Source organism: Etheostoma spectabile, chromosome 24, assembly GCF_008692095.1.
Source record: "Etheostoma spectabile isolate EspeVRDwgs_2016 chromosome 24, UIUC_Espe_1.0, whole genome shotgun sequence".
NCBI classification, from domain to species: Eukaryota; Metazoa; Chordata; class Actinopteri; order Perciformes; family Percidae; genus Etheostoma; species Etheostoma spectabile.
In genome coordinates, this window is record NC_045756.1 from 9,576,390 (window position 1) to 9,589,983 (window position 13,594).

Below are 13,594 nucleotides of genomic sequence, written 5' to 3' on the forward strand. Positions count from 1 at the left end.
ATGTTTATAATAAATGAATTGAATTGCATACATTTCAGCCCACCCACCAAAAAGACAGGAAACTATATTTACGTGACACAAAAAGCTGAATTTGGCAGAATAACCAACTTTGAGTTTTCATATTCAGGTTGCTGTAAAGAATATTCTCAAAAGAAATCCTGTCTGCCAAAGATTGCCCCCCCCTCCCCCCACAAGAATAAACCTTTTTTAATTGCACCTTTGAACTGCTCTAAATGTACTTTAAAAAGGATAAAGCAATAAAAAGGAAAAGAAAAGGTGTCAAATGTCAAAAGGTCATTTCTTTTAGTTTTTTAAGCGATCCTTTTGTATTTCTTCGTTGAACTTGGAGCTCTGCCAACAAACCAAGATCATAAAACTGTTATGGCGTCCACTGGCAAGCATCATTTCCCCAACTACCATCCCTTGTCTATGCAAGAGGCAAGGCAATGCATTCTGGGAGTGGCGGCGAGTTTCGAGTGGCGGGGCGTTAGGTTTCCCACACCTCATTTGCATCAAGGTGAATCCAGGTGTCTTTCTGTAAGTCAGGGTGTCGGTCTGAAACCGAGCCGGACTCAGCAGCTGCAGATTAGGATTTCAGAACCACATTCCGGTAAAATAAGCGAGAGACTCCAAATGATCCGCCGTGTTGGTCTGTTTTCACATCCCAGATCTTTGCTTGAAGAGATGCTGATAACCGCTAGTGGACACGTACCCTGGGAAGTAAAAAAAGCAACAAAATGTGGGAAAAAACAATGAAAATGTCCAAAATAAGCAACAGAGCCTCTGAGAAAGCGACAACTTTGCGTTAACTTGTTGTTGTGTTTATTTTGAAAGCCCGAATTCTTGTAAATGCTTCTTTTTGCATTTGTTTCTTAAAGATTTGAGCTTGGGTGTTGTTAGGGTGCCATGAAGACAGGACTACGTCAGCAGTAGCTACCCAGAGGATGAAAACCTCACTGTGACCTCCGACTGACTGCGGCAGCAGACACCAACCAGGCCTTGTGGGAAATGTATGCTCAAATCCTCCTGAAAGTCGGCCTGGTTGGTTGAGTGTGTGTATATATGCCGAGTAGAAATAGCTGTAGAACACACATGACTCCAGTGTTCCCAGTGTATTGTGGCCACTTCAGTCCAGGAAGACATTCCAGGATGTAAAAAAGATTTTCCATTCTGGGTTGGTTGCTAGGGACGATGGCTGTCAGCGAGGGTTCTGGCTGCTTAAAGGACCTTCCTCTTAGGGGAAATGTTGGGTAAAGGATCAACCCGGTCTCACAGCAGTTATTTTAATCTATTGATTTGTCAACCGGGACATGATTTTCTTGTTTATTTCGTGGTGGATTTTTTCTGTTTTTGACATTTTTTTGATGTCTTTGTCACTTTGTCCAATGACTTTTATTCTTTTTCAACATTTCTTTTGTTTGTCTCCGATCACAGATCTGTTCCAGAAAGCCATCATCCAGAGCGGCACGGCGCTGTCCAGCTGGGCGGTCAACTACCAGCCCGCCAAGTACACGCGGGCCCTGGCCGAGAAGGTGGGCTGCAACATGCTGGACACCATCGACCTGGTGGAGTGTCTCCAGAACAAGAACTACAAGGAGCTGATCGAGCAGTACATCACGCCCGCGAAGTACCACATCGCCTTCGGGCCCGTGATTGACGGCGATGTAATCCCGGACGACCCCCAGATCCTAATGGAACAAGGCGAGTTCCTCAACTATGACATCATGCTGGGGGTCAATCAGGGCGAGGGCTTTAAATTTGTGGACGGCATTGTGGACAGCGAGGACGGCGTGTCTGCCAATGACTTTGACTTCGCCGTGTCGGACTTTGTGGACCATCTTTACGGGTACCCGGAGGGCAAGGACACTCTGCGCGAGACAATTAAATTCATGTACACGGACTGGGCAGACAAGGAGAACCCGGAGACCCGGCGCAAGACCCTGGTGGCTCTGTTCACCGATCACCAGTGGGTGGCGCCGGCGGTGGCCACGGCGGACCTGCACGCTCAGTATGGCTCGCCGACTTACTTCTACGCCTTCTACCACCACTGTCAGAGCGACATGAAGCCCAGCTGGGCCGACTCAGCGCACGGCGATGAAGTCCCGTACGTCTTCGGGATCCCCATGATCGGCCCCACAGACCTCTTCAACTGCAACTTCTCGAAGAACGACGTGATGCTGAGTGCGGTCGTCATGACCTACTGGACGAACTTCGCTAAAACGGGGTGAGTGCTGCTTTGGTTGTCCTTGTGATCTGGAGTCGGGTATCAACAACAGTGTTTTAATGATTAATGCATGAGTCAAAGAGATCAAGTGGAGGTTAATAAAACAGTCAAATGTTTCCCCTGGTGCTGTGGCAACGCAGTATTTGATGAGAGGATTTGCTCCTGTTTATATTTGGATCACGTTTTCTTTTCACACACCTTGATATTCAGGTATCAGTTTGTTCGCTGCAGCTCAGTCACACTGAAAATTCACTTTCAGTTGAATAAATAAAGTCTTGATCAGCGTCATAGGCTGCAGCGTTCACTCCCCTGTTTCTGTTGCCTGATGGGGGGTTGGGGGGGGGGATTTGGCTGCCTTACAGCCATTTTGAAAAGGCTCTTTGATCTTGCTTCTTTTTTTAATGTGCCTCCAATAAAGCAGTGAGTGAAAATGGCAATTTTTCAACAAATCTGGACATGAAACATATTCCCATCCACATCTATGCATAAGCATAATTACAGGGCTGATGGGGGGGTTACATCCCTCAATAATAAAAATTAGCGAGTGGAACCCCCCAGAAATGTATTATTTCCTTTACATAAATAAAGATATTTGCACCATACATTGAGGCAGAAAAGGCACCAGAATGCAGGAAATGAACTCTTTAACTCAAAAAGGGGACATCTCCACCCCCCCGATGTTGAACCCAAAGTTATGTCCTTGCATCTACTGTACGTGAAAAATAATGCTGAAAAGGATTGTAAAGTGCTGCTCTGACATGTATTTTTAAGATTAGAAAAAGTCAAACCAAACTCATACATGCTCAGCCTAAGACTGAACAGGGCTGCTTTAACAACATATATTATATTATAACTTATATAACATATTAAAGGGAAATTTGCTGCCTTTCCACATCCACACCGTATGACAAAAAGCTTTGCAATTTAGATTTGACCGAGGTCTTTAGATTATACTGACCAATGTGGACGTCAATGGGTTAAATCTGTAGGAGAAGTACCACACGTTATGGTCCAAAATATCTAAACAATGCTTGTTCAATTGAAAACGGCTGACTTCCTGTTGGGTTCAGGGTATGGCTCCAAGACGGTTGGACTTGATTCATATTCCTTAGTGGTTCCAAACATCTACATAAAACATACTGTTAAAACTAATAGTCCAAATGATCGTAAAGTGCTGCTCTGATATGTATTTGTATGATTGCAAAAGTCAAAGAAAACTCCGTATATGCTCAGCTTTAAGCTGCTGTGTTGGTCCACACTACCACTGAATACGTTCCCTCGGTAAGTACATGAAGTCCTCTGTTCAGTTCCCGGTCTTCTTACACCTGTCAGACCGAAAGGACAACATATTTAGTATCTCAACCTGTGGCAAGAGTCAGGGTTATTATCAACAGATTGGATGCTGGATGGAAACTTATGCGAGCTAAACATGTATTTTGCACTTCAATGAGCACAGGGGGCCTGGAGCCGCGTGTCAGAGTGAGGTACATATTGTTCCAGCATATGTTTGTGCCGAGATGACAGGCCCACCACACGCTAGCACAGCCATATGCATGCTTCCATATGCAGCCCAGCTTTTTTTTAATGAGAATCACTTAAGACTGCATAAGGCCCAGGTGTTAGGGTGGGAAACAGCATGAAATTGGGTAAACTTGTAAAGTTTGGGGCCCTGAACATTTTCAGCACCTAAACCACGTGGTGACCTCAAGGCTCGCGGGACGTCCTAATTCTAGGATGGCTAAGGGACTCTTTTGCTGACTTTTGTAGGTCTTTATGTCGACAAACATGCGTCAAAAAAAGTCAAAAAGCCACAGAAATGTCAAAAAAGCTATAACATTAAAAAAGGGACAAAAAGGTCTGGGAAAGCAATCCGAGTGACAAAATCAAATGTTCATAAAGTTGAAGGATTTTTGAAATCACTCGGAATCCCAAAGTCCACAAAACAAAAGACTTCTACCAGTGAACACAGTAAAACTAATTATTAATGAGAAGAACTTGAACTGTAGACTACCGTGCAAAATTATCTTTTCCTTCATTACAAACTTTTAGTGATCGTTAGGATCAGAAATCCCAATAACAATATGATTAATTTTTTAAACTCTACACAACATGGATTCCACATACTGTACGTGACATAAAGGTTCTTTAGCTCCCTGTTCAGTTTGGTTTTCCTACATCCATTCCTCGTGTTTGTTTGCATGCTTTACTTCCTGTTTTATTTTGTAGTCTTGGGTGTCACGTGGTTTCCTGTTCCGGGTCCGATTGGTCCCTGACGTGTCACCTGTCTCTTTGTTACCGCGTGGACTTGGTCTGAGTTCTCTTCGTCTCTCGCTACATTTTAATTTTTCCGTTTGGATCACTCAAAGTATTCAGATCATTTACTTCAGTAAAAGTACTAATTCCACACTGGAAAAGTAAAAGTATCATCCGGAAAATGTAGTTAGTAGAAAGAGTAAAGGATCCAGTCAGCTGTGTTTAATGACATCATCACCTCAGCTGGACCTGGAGCCGTTATATTGTTGTAGGTTACTTTATAATAAAATATCTGATTTTATAAGCTGCATGTGTTTAGTGTGTAGAAATCTTAATGTGGAAAATAACTAAAGTAACTAGTAACTACAGCTGTCAGATGAATGTAGTGGAGTAACTAAAGTAACTAGTAACTAAGTAACTAGAACTAAGCTGTCAGAGAATGTAGTGGAGTAACTAAAGTAACTAGTAACTAAAGTACTAGTAACTAAAGCTGTCAGATGAATGTAGTGGAGTAACTAAAGTAACTAGTAACTACACTGTCAGATGAATGAGTGGAGTAACTAAAGTACTAGTAACACAGCTGTCAGACGAATGTAGTGGAGTAACTAAAGTCCTATAACTAAAGTAACTAGTACTAAGCTGTCAGATGAATGTAGTGGAGTAACTAAGTAACTAGTAACTAAGTAACTATAGTACTAAAGCTGTCAATGAATGTAGTGGAGTAACTAAATTAACTAGTAATACATCAAGCTGTCAGATGAATGTGTGGGTAAACTAAAGTAACTAGTAACTAAAGTAACTAGTTAACTAAAGCTGTCGATGAATGTAGTGGAGTAAAAAGTAACTAGTAACTAAGTAACTAGTACTAAGCTGTCGTGTTATGTCATTGTGGCCCCAAAATGCAATACATGCTTCAAAATAGTTCCTCCTCTTGAGTATTCAGATACCACCCCACCCACACACACACACACACACACACACACACACACACACACACACACACACCCTTGAGTGTGTCGACTCCAAGGTTGTTGTGTAGCCCCCCCCCCACCACCACTCCAGAGTTAATGAAACCAAGTCACCGGAGAGGCAGCTCTCCTCCAACCTGCAGGAAATAACACCAAGGCTGAGATTTCCCACTAAGAAAATGTGACAACACACCTGGAAATGTGTCATCTGCGTATCATTTCTAAACATTTAGTCAGCTGGAACACTGAGATTCCGAGTCCCCTCCAAACACATCAGCTTGGAACAGGAAACAGAAGAAATGCTTTGACTTTTCAGAGTGATGACTCATCTGGAAATGTCAGGAATTAGTGAACTGAATAATGATTGTGTTTAAAAGGGGGAGGAAGGTGTATATAATATTTAGCATGTTTTTGGTTTTTCATGTCCCTTTAACACATGTTCACTGTGTCGCAGTGGATTTGGATTAAAGTACCACCTGATATTACCCAGCCCAGGCCTAGTATGGAGTCAGAAGAGGGCCAAAACAAGAACACATCTGGGAAACAATAAGAAAATAAATGTGCAATAAATAAATAGGAGATAAAAGATGAAATAAATGTCAGTTCTGTCTTCATGTGAGACATGTGAGAAAGCAATCAGGAAAAAAATAACGTGATTTATAATACATCAAAATGTACTTTTTAAATATACAGAAAAGATTACATCAACAATATTTTTCAAAAGATTAAAATATTATTTAAAATATTTTGTATTTGTAATATTTTCCATTATTTGTTTTTATATGTATTCATTTTGGTTTTACTCCTTTTATATTTAATACTGTTTTTTAGTTTGGTCTACTTTGATGTTCATCTCTTTTTTAATTCTTTCAGGATTATGATCCAGCCAACGTTTTGATGTTATTTAGCCATTTTTGTTGCCTTTTCGGACCTTTTCCTTTCCAGTTTTCCAGCGTTCTGCTCGTGTTTTCCTCGCCTCTGGCCTTCTCCAACATTCTTTTTGCCTTTTCACCTTTGAAACCACTCGTGTAACTCCAGAGTTTACAGGGACATAAAAAGCATTTTGTCTCCTTTTGATGTTCATGTCTTCTCTTTTTCTCTCCAGGGATCCAAACCAACCGGTCCCACAGGACACAAAGTTCATCCACACCAAACCCAACCGCTTCGAGGAGGTGGCCTGGACCAAGTACAACCCCAAAGACCAGCTGTACCTTCACATCGGCCTCAAACCTCGAGTGCGGGACCACTACCGCGCAACCAAGGTGGCGTTCTGGTTGGAACTGGTTCCGCATCTGCACAACATCAACGAATTCTTCCAGTACGTGTCCACCACGACCAAAATCCCCCCCCAAGACACCACCCCGTACCCGTACACCAAACGCTTCCCGGGCAAAAACAACTGGCCGTCCACCACGCGGCACCCGGGGGTCCCGCCAACCAACACCAACACCAAGCAAACCACGGACCAGCGAAAGAGCGGCGATCTGACTGACGAGTCGACAGTTGTCATAGAAACCAAGCGGGACTACTCGACAGAGCTGAGCGTCACCATCGCGGTCGGAGCCTCGCTGCTGTTTCTCAACATCCTCGCCTTTGCCGCGCTCTACTACAAGAAAGACAAACGGCGACACGAGACCAACCGCCGCATCCCGACGCCGCAGCGCAGCTTGGCGCCGACCAACGCGCCTTCGGCCGCCAACGCCAACGACGTGGCTCACCTGCAGAGCGAGGAGCTGATGTCTCTGCAGATGAAGCAGCAGCAGCTGGAGCACGAGCACCACCACGAGTGTGAGTCACTGCAGAGCCACGATGCGCTGCGCCTCGCCTGCCCGCCCGACTACACGCTGACGCTGCGCCGCTCGCCCGACGACATACCGCTGATGGCGCCCAGCACCATCACCATGATCCCCAACGCGCTGGCTGGCATGCAGCCTCTGCACAACTTCAACGCTTTCGGGGGCAGCCAGAACAGTACCAACTTACCCCACGGCCACTCCACCACGCGGGTATAGCTTCGCTAGCAGGGGCGGAGCAGCCGTTGGGGGTCAGCCCAGAATGTTTTTCCAAAGCCCTGACACCTAGAGTTTTAAAATAACTTCCACTTTGTGTCACTTCTCCCCAGTCTCTCTGACTGGATCGGCAAAATCCCTGCGGAAAAAGTTTGCCATTCATTGTGTGACAAAAATAGGTTTCAGTATTAGTATTGTTGTTTACGCTAAATTCCTACCCTACCTAAGATATGTAGCAACATCAGACAATTCTTGGAGTTCTTTCAGGAGTGAAAATGTCTCATCACGCAACCTGTTCTAACTCCCAACTCTTTAAATACTTATCAGCGTTGGTCAGTGGTCAGAGACCGACACACAAAGCACCCTTTGGCAGCTAATCCTAACCCTGGCTCCTTTAATCGGGTTTTGACCCTTTTTATTCCTTTTAAAGTGTCTCTTAAAGAATCAAACCAGGTTCTCTAAGGATCTTTTAAAGGGTTTTCCATAGCGCCCATGAGGAACGCTCCAAACCTAACCCTTAAACGTACGTTTCGTAACCCCACCCACAATCTGTTCCTAACCCTACCAAGGATCCAGACAAAGCGTGGTAAAAAAGGACGCCCAAGACTTACCCAGAAGGTCAAGTATCAGATGGGATTATTTTTCAAGTAGCTGAAAGACCCCCCTGAGGTAACGCCAAAGGACCCTGACCAAGCATCATTTTTAGAGCTGGGAGAGAGACGTGTTGCATCCTCAACATTAGTTTAGTTCTGATTTCAGAATGATGAAGACAGGCGATCAGTTAGATACAAAACAGGACGCAGGCTCGACATCATGATCGGTTTCCTCGGCTAACTATCTTACAATCTGGTTTTCTGTATGATGTACAGATTTTAAGTCATTTATTTATCAAATCGCTTGAAAAATAGTGCACAGAGCAGCCGTAAATGGGGAAAATGTACCCGACCCTAGGTTTTCGGCCGAGCCCCCAATGTTTTATTGGTTGAGCCCCCAATGTTTACAACATCTGGCTCCGCCCCTGTCCTCTGGATGGCGCTGCGTTTCCTTTTGGATGTAACCTCGCAGAGGAAATCGAAGAGACTGACTGTGGGGAAGCACAGACTTAGCAGATGCTATTTTGTTACATGCCTTCTTGAAAAGCATATATAAAGTGATCCTGAACTTATTCAAAGTGAATGTTACCGTAGGAATAACTCTACTTGGAGCCAAGCTTCATTGAAAGTTTGTCGAGGAGTTTTACCAAAAGAAAAAGGCAAACAGGGGATGTCTATTAATATTCTTAAATATGATATGAACAGATTCAGCGTGACTTTTTTGTGACAGAGGCTTTTGTGCCATAAATACACAACAGGAAGAACTGTTGTCTAAAAGCAACAACTGACCGTCTGAAACCTAATCTTCATGCATCAGACTCCTGACTTGGGCACAGAATTCTTAACCCCAGCCTGAAATGTATTTATGAAAACTTTGTTAAAAAAAAAAGAAAAAGAAAAAAGGTATATAGTTGTGCGTGGAAATTTAAAAATCTAAAAAAGAGCAAATTGTATTAAAAGAGTTTCTTCTTACGGAAGCCCAGAACGGCCGTCCTTGTAATTATCTTTTTCAAAGCTCTTATTAGTTAATATGTTCATCAGAGATCAGAAGTTCCAACGGCCCAGATCAAGCTGCTGGTGACAGACGTTTTATATAATTAGCATTTTAAAAACAGTCAAAATGTCAATTTTCAACTTTAGTCTCTGCAGTCTGACTTTATTCTACATTGAATTGTAACAATATTCTTGACATTTTAACTTTATTCTTGAAATTGTATTTCATGTATGTTCCCAACATTTAATTTTTACGTTGTTGATTTTTCAACCTTGTTCTCTAAATACACAAAAAACTCCCTCTACGTCGTTTATTAATTTTTCTTATGCCTGGCACTTACACTGAAATACTCTCGACATTTTGACTTTATTTCAAAATGAAAAAAAAGGTTGGAGTGGAGGACATCTGGGACTAAATACAGAAACACATAAAAGCATTTTTATTGCATAAATTAAGATATTTTCCAAAGTAAAAGTCCGGTCAGCTCCATCTGCCTGGGCCGTTTGAATGCAGTTACTGATACAAGTTATGAATAATAAGAGAAAACTATCTTTTGATGACATTAAAAACATACTTGCAAACGCGGCCGGTCCCAGTTTCCATACCTTCTATATTGTTTTGATTTTGGCTGAGATCTTTTGGGTTTTACAGCTTGTGCTTTTCTGTTTAGGTGCGTGTAAATATATCCAGTCTTCTTCTTTTCCTGATCACAACCCTTAGTTTCATTATTAGTGTTCACAAAACGACCAAAATGCGAACACAATCCCATCCTCGGAGAGTCCCCCCCCCCGCGCCTGCAGGTCCAGGACTGTCTCGGTCCGTGTTTCGTGTCCCCGTTTCAGACGCGGACGTCCGAGGACGAGCTGTCCTCGTCCTCTTCACCCCCGTCCCCCGTCCCATCTCATCACCTCCGTCATCCTGTTACGCTGCCGATAGTTTCTTTGTGGGCTTTGTTTTTGTCTTGCAACCTCAGCACTGCCTGAGCAATGTGACCAGCAATGTATTATTTAGAAATAAAAAAGGCCGTGGATTTTTTTGTACCAATATTAGTTGGAGATGTTTGTAAAGAAATATATGTTAAATATTTTAAATTGTCATATGCTAGCAATATGTAAAGTATTGTGCCAGGCTTGTGATATTTTGGGTTACAAAAACAAGTGAATGAGTGTAAATATTAATATTATTATAAAATGACAACAAGAGTAACCATTAATGCTCTTTTCCGTTTTGCATCCTATTACAAAAAGAAAATGGAAGAACATCCAGAAGATTTTAATCTACATCTGTAAATTCTATAAAAGGTTTGTTGTTGCCATTTGGTCCCAGTCCTCCTACCAAGGGTTAAATGTAGACTTTAAAAATCCTTACTTTGTCTTATTTTTGTTTGCGGTTTTGCCTTAAGTGATGATAGAGATATTTCTGGCTGGACACCTGTATAAACTTTTTCTGCAACATTTTTTAATAAAATATCACAGTATTTTCTAAAAAAAAAAGAGAAAAAAGAACCATGGAAGATTGAACTGCATTTGATTTGAATGTGTGTGTGTGTGTGTGGGATTGGACGTCTGAATGTGTGAATGTCAGTTTGATATTCATACTTGTCTCCCCGTTTTATAATTTCTTATTACACGGCTGGTTGAAAACGTGATTGGTCAATCCCAGCATTCTGTGGTCTGTATTTCAGTATCAACTCGTTCTAATGGGTTCATATGATATCGAATGAAAACGTTTGCATAACAATTCGTATGATGTCTTAAGAAATTACGGCCATGTGACAACAGACTCTTTAAATTGTGAGGTCTTTACAGGTAGATTAAGAAAGCTAAGATTAGACACCGGACTGTTAGACTAGTTAAGATTTAAAAAAGGTTGGTTTTTTGGGGCTTTATGTGGACCAACCTGTAAGAAAGAAGACCAAATCAGACGTACAATAACCACCTGTCTCCTGGTGAAAGTCTGGTGTTTTCTCCTTAACTTCTCCAGGACATGAACCCTGTTTCCTGGTGAAAGTCTTGTGTTTTCTCCTTAACTTCTCCAACATGAACACCGTTTTCCTGGTGAAAGTCTTGTGTTTTCTCCTTAACTTCTCCAGGACATGAACACCTTTTTCCTGGTGAAGTCTTGTGTTTTCTCCTTAACTTCTCCAGGACATGAACACCTGTTTCCTGTGAATTCTGGTGTTTTCTCCTTAACTTCTCCAGGACATGAACACCTGTTTCCTGGTGAAAGTCTTGTGTTTTCTCCTAACTTCTCCAGGACAGAACACCTGTTCCCTGGTGAAAGTCTTGTGTTTTCTCCTTAACTTCTCCAGGACAGAAACCCCTTTTCCTGGTGAAAGTCTTGTGTTTTCTCCTTAACTTCTCCAGGACAGAAACACCTGTTTCCTGGTGAAAGTCTTGTGTTGACAGTTTAAATATGTGGAATGCTTACCAATTACAGAGCTTTCTGTTTGTTGCTATATGTACAAATTGATGAGAACAGGGTGCTCTTGGTCTAACGCAACTGTTTGGGAGATTAGAGATCATGTAGAAATAACAGTTCCAGGCTTGAGAACCTGGGGGATGGGTAGAGGATCTTATATATATATATCCTTACAAGGATCGACACGCTCTTATACAGCTGTAATCAATGTAGCAGTAATAAATACCAGTGCATTATTTTTCATATAGCAGACATCTAGCTTTTGAGAACTGACTTTAACCAACCAACGTGATCCATGTGCGGGATTTTGATCAGAATGAATCTTTGCATTCCAGCTTGTTTTATGACTCAATGAAAATCTTCATTTTCCAAGAAGGCCGACTGCCTCTCATTGCTGCGATGCAGCCGTTTGCCCCTTATTGAGTTTGACTCGATCAATGCCGGCAATCTTGCAATTGGAACTTTTAAAAACCTTGAATTGCGTCTGCAGCCAGTCCGGGCTCTGCCAGCTAAGCTAAATCCTCGGACTGTTCCGTCCCTGTGTGATTAGCTGTTGTGCTCCGTAAGGGAAAACAAGACTTCTGAGCTGAATAGCAAAGAGTGCTGCCTCGGTGCGTCCCGTAATACTCGCCTCCGAGCTCTGACAATCCTCCCCACCAGCACCCCCCCTCCTCCCTTCTCACTATTCAGTCTATTGATCCATTTTGCAACAAGCCAAGCAAATTAGCCCTTGACTTAAACCTGATGTGACAGAAGGAAAATTGAAATCTTTAATAGTAATCCACAGTAACTGAGGTGCAGGCTCCATGCGATCTCTTTTGACATGTGCAAATCTCCCAAATAAGTGAAGGCTGATGTGTAAAATTATTTTCATCAGACGAGGGGAACACTCTCGTTTTAATTAGCAAAATATGTCAGATCCATAATATTTGATCCAGCAAACAAGAGTTGTATTCACTGAGATGAATATAAGCCAACAAAGCAGCGTGAATGTGCCGGCACCCTTTTTAATTGGCGTGTTTTTTATGCTTAGGGTAATGGTGTGGAGGTGTCGGTGGCTGAATTTGAATACTGGAGACTCAACTGGAAGTTAATTAACCTGGCAGAAGCGCTCCATCACTCAACCACGGCGCCCCAGAGCTGTCATTCAAGAGCACGGCTCTCCAGGCAGCCATTACCGAGGCGCATCGATCGCCACGGTGACAAGGTAGCGCACCAAGTGGGAGTGGGCAGAGATGGAGGTTTTGTGTGTGTGCATGTGAACATAGGCGTGGATTTTGTTTTAGGGTGGATACAAGGGACATGTCCCGTCCAATATTTAGAAGAGGTAGATTTGTCCGCTTTAAAACATATGGACAATCCAAAAGAGGTCAAAATAACTGTTCATGGGTTATATGATAAACATGTGCAACATCAGGGGTTGAAGAAAACCAGCAGGGGCATGGATAATAAAGGGATTTACTGTATGTAGACTTAAACGTTGAAGCTTCTGCCTTTAAAAAGGTTTCATTCTCTACAGATTTGTTGTTGAGACGTCCAGGAGTCCTAAGAAAGGTCCTGAAACGTGTGATGCTTTGAACAACAGGAGACTATAATTTCATTTACATAGGCTGAACTAAGACATTTGCAGCTTAAATTGATGCAGAAATGTGCAAATCATCGGTATCCGATGCTGAGAGCAACTGGCCAGGCGTCTCTGTTTTATGGAGGTTCTTTCTGCAGCTCCACTGCTCCACAAACACAAATTAAAATGCACGTAAATACCTCAGTGGCAGAGCCAGTTGATTGCCTTCCCCTCCCTGGGTAGCTGGAGCTTTAATAGATGAATATGAAATCTTCAGAGTCAATATATCTATGCACTTAAGTGTTGAGAAAGCGGTGTAGCAGTAATGGCCTGCAGAAAATCACCCTTCAATGTCTTCTACTCTGGAAGATATCGCCCCTCAACTCCCATCCTCGGCCTCCTCAGTCCTTCTTATCCACATCGCTTGTTGTCCATGGAAATGAAGTGAAGGCAGCAAAGGATTATGGGTCTTATGCCAGCTGAATTTTGATATTCCCTGCCACAACACTGTCCAAAAAAAAAGAAATTCCACAAAATGCATGCCAGGTAATTAATGTGTGTGTGGGGA

The 13,594-nt window shown here is 42.6% G+C and overlaps 1 protein-coding gene across 1 annotated transcript in view; it reads left to right on the plus strand.

Annotated features, from left to right (window-relative positions):
• nlgn4xa (neuroligin 4 X-linked a) overlaps positions 1–10,058 on the plus strand; it is a 71,503-nt gene extending 61,445 nt beyond the window's left edge. The window contains exons 5-6 of the mRNA XM_032506497.1: positions 1,435–2,224; positions 6,551–10,058. Of these exons, the coding sequence (XP_032362388.1) occupies positions 1,435–2,224; positions 6,551–7,457 (1,697 nt within the window). The 3' untranslated portion in view covers positions 7,458–10,058. The remainder of the gene's footprint in view (positions 1–1,434; positions 2,225–6,550) is intronic.
• Positions 10,059–13,594: the final 3,536 nt, after the last annotated feature.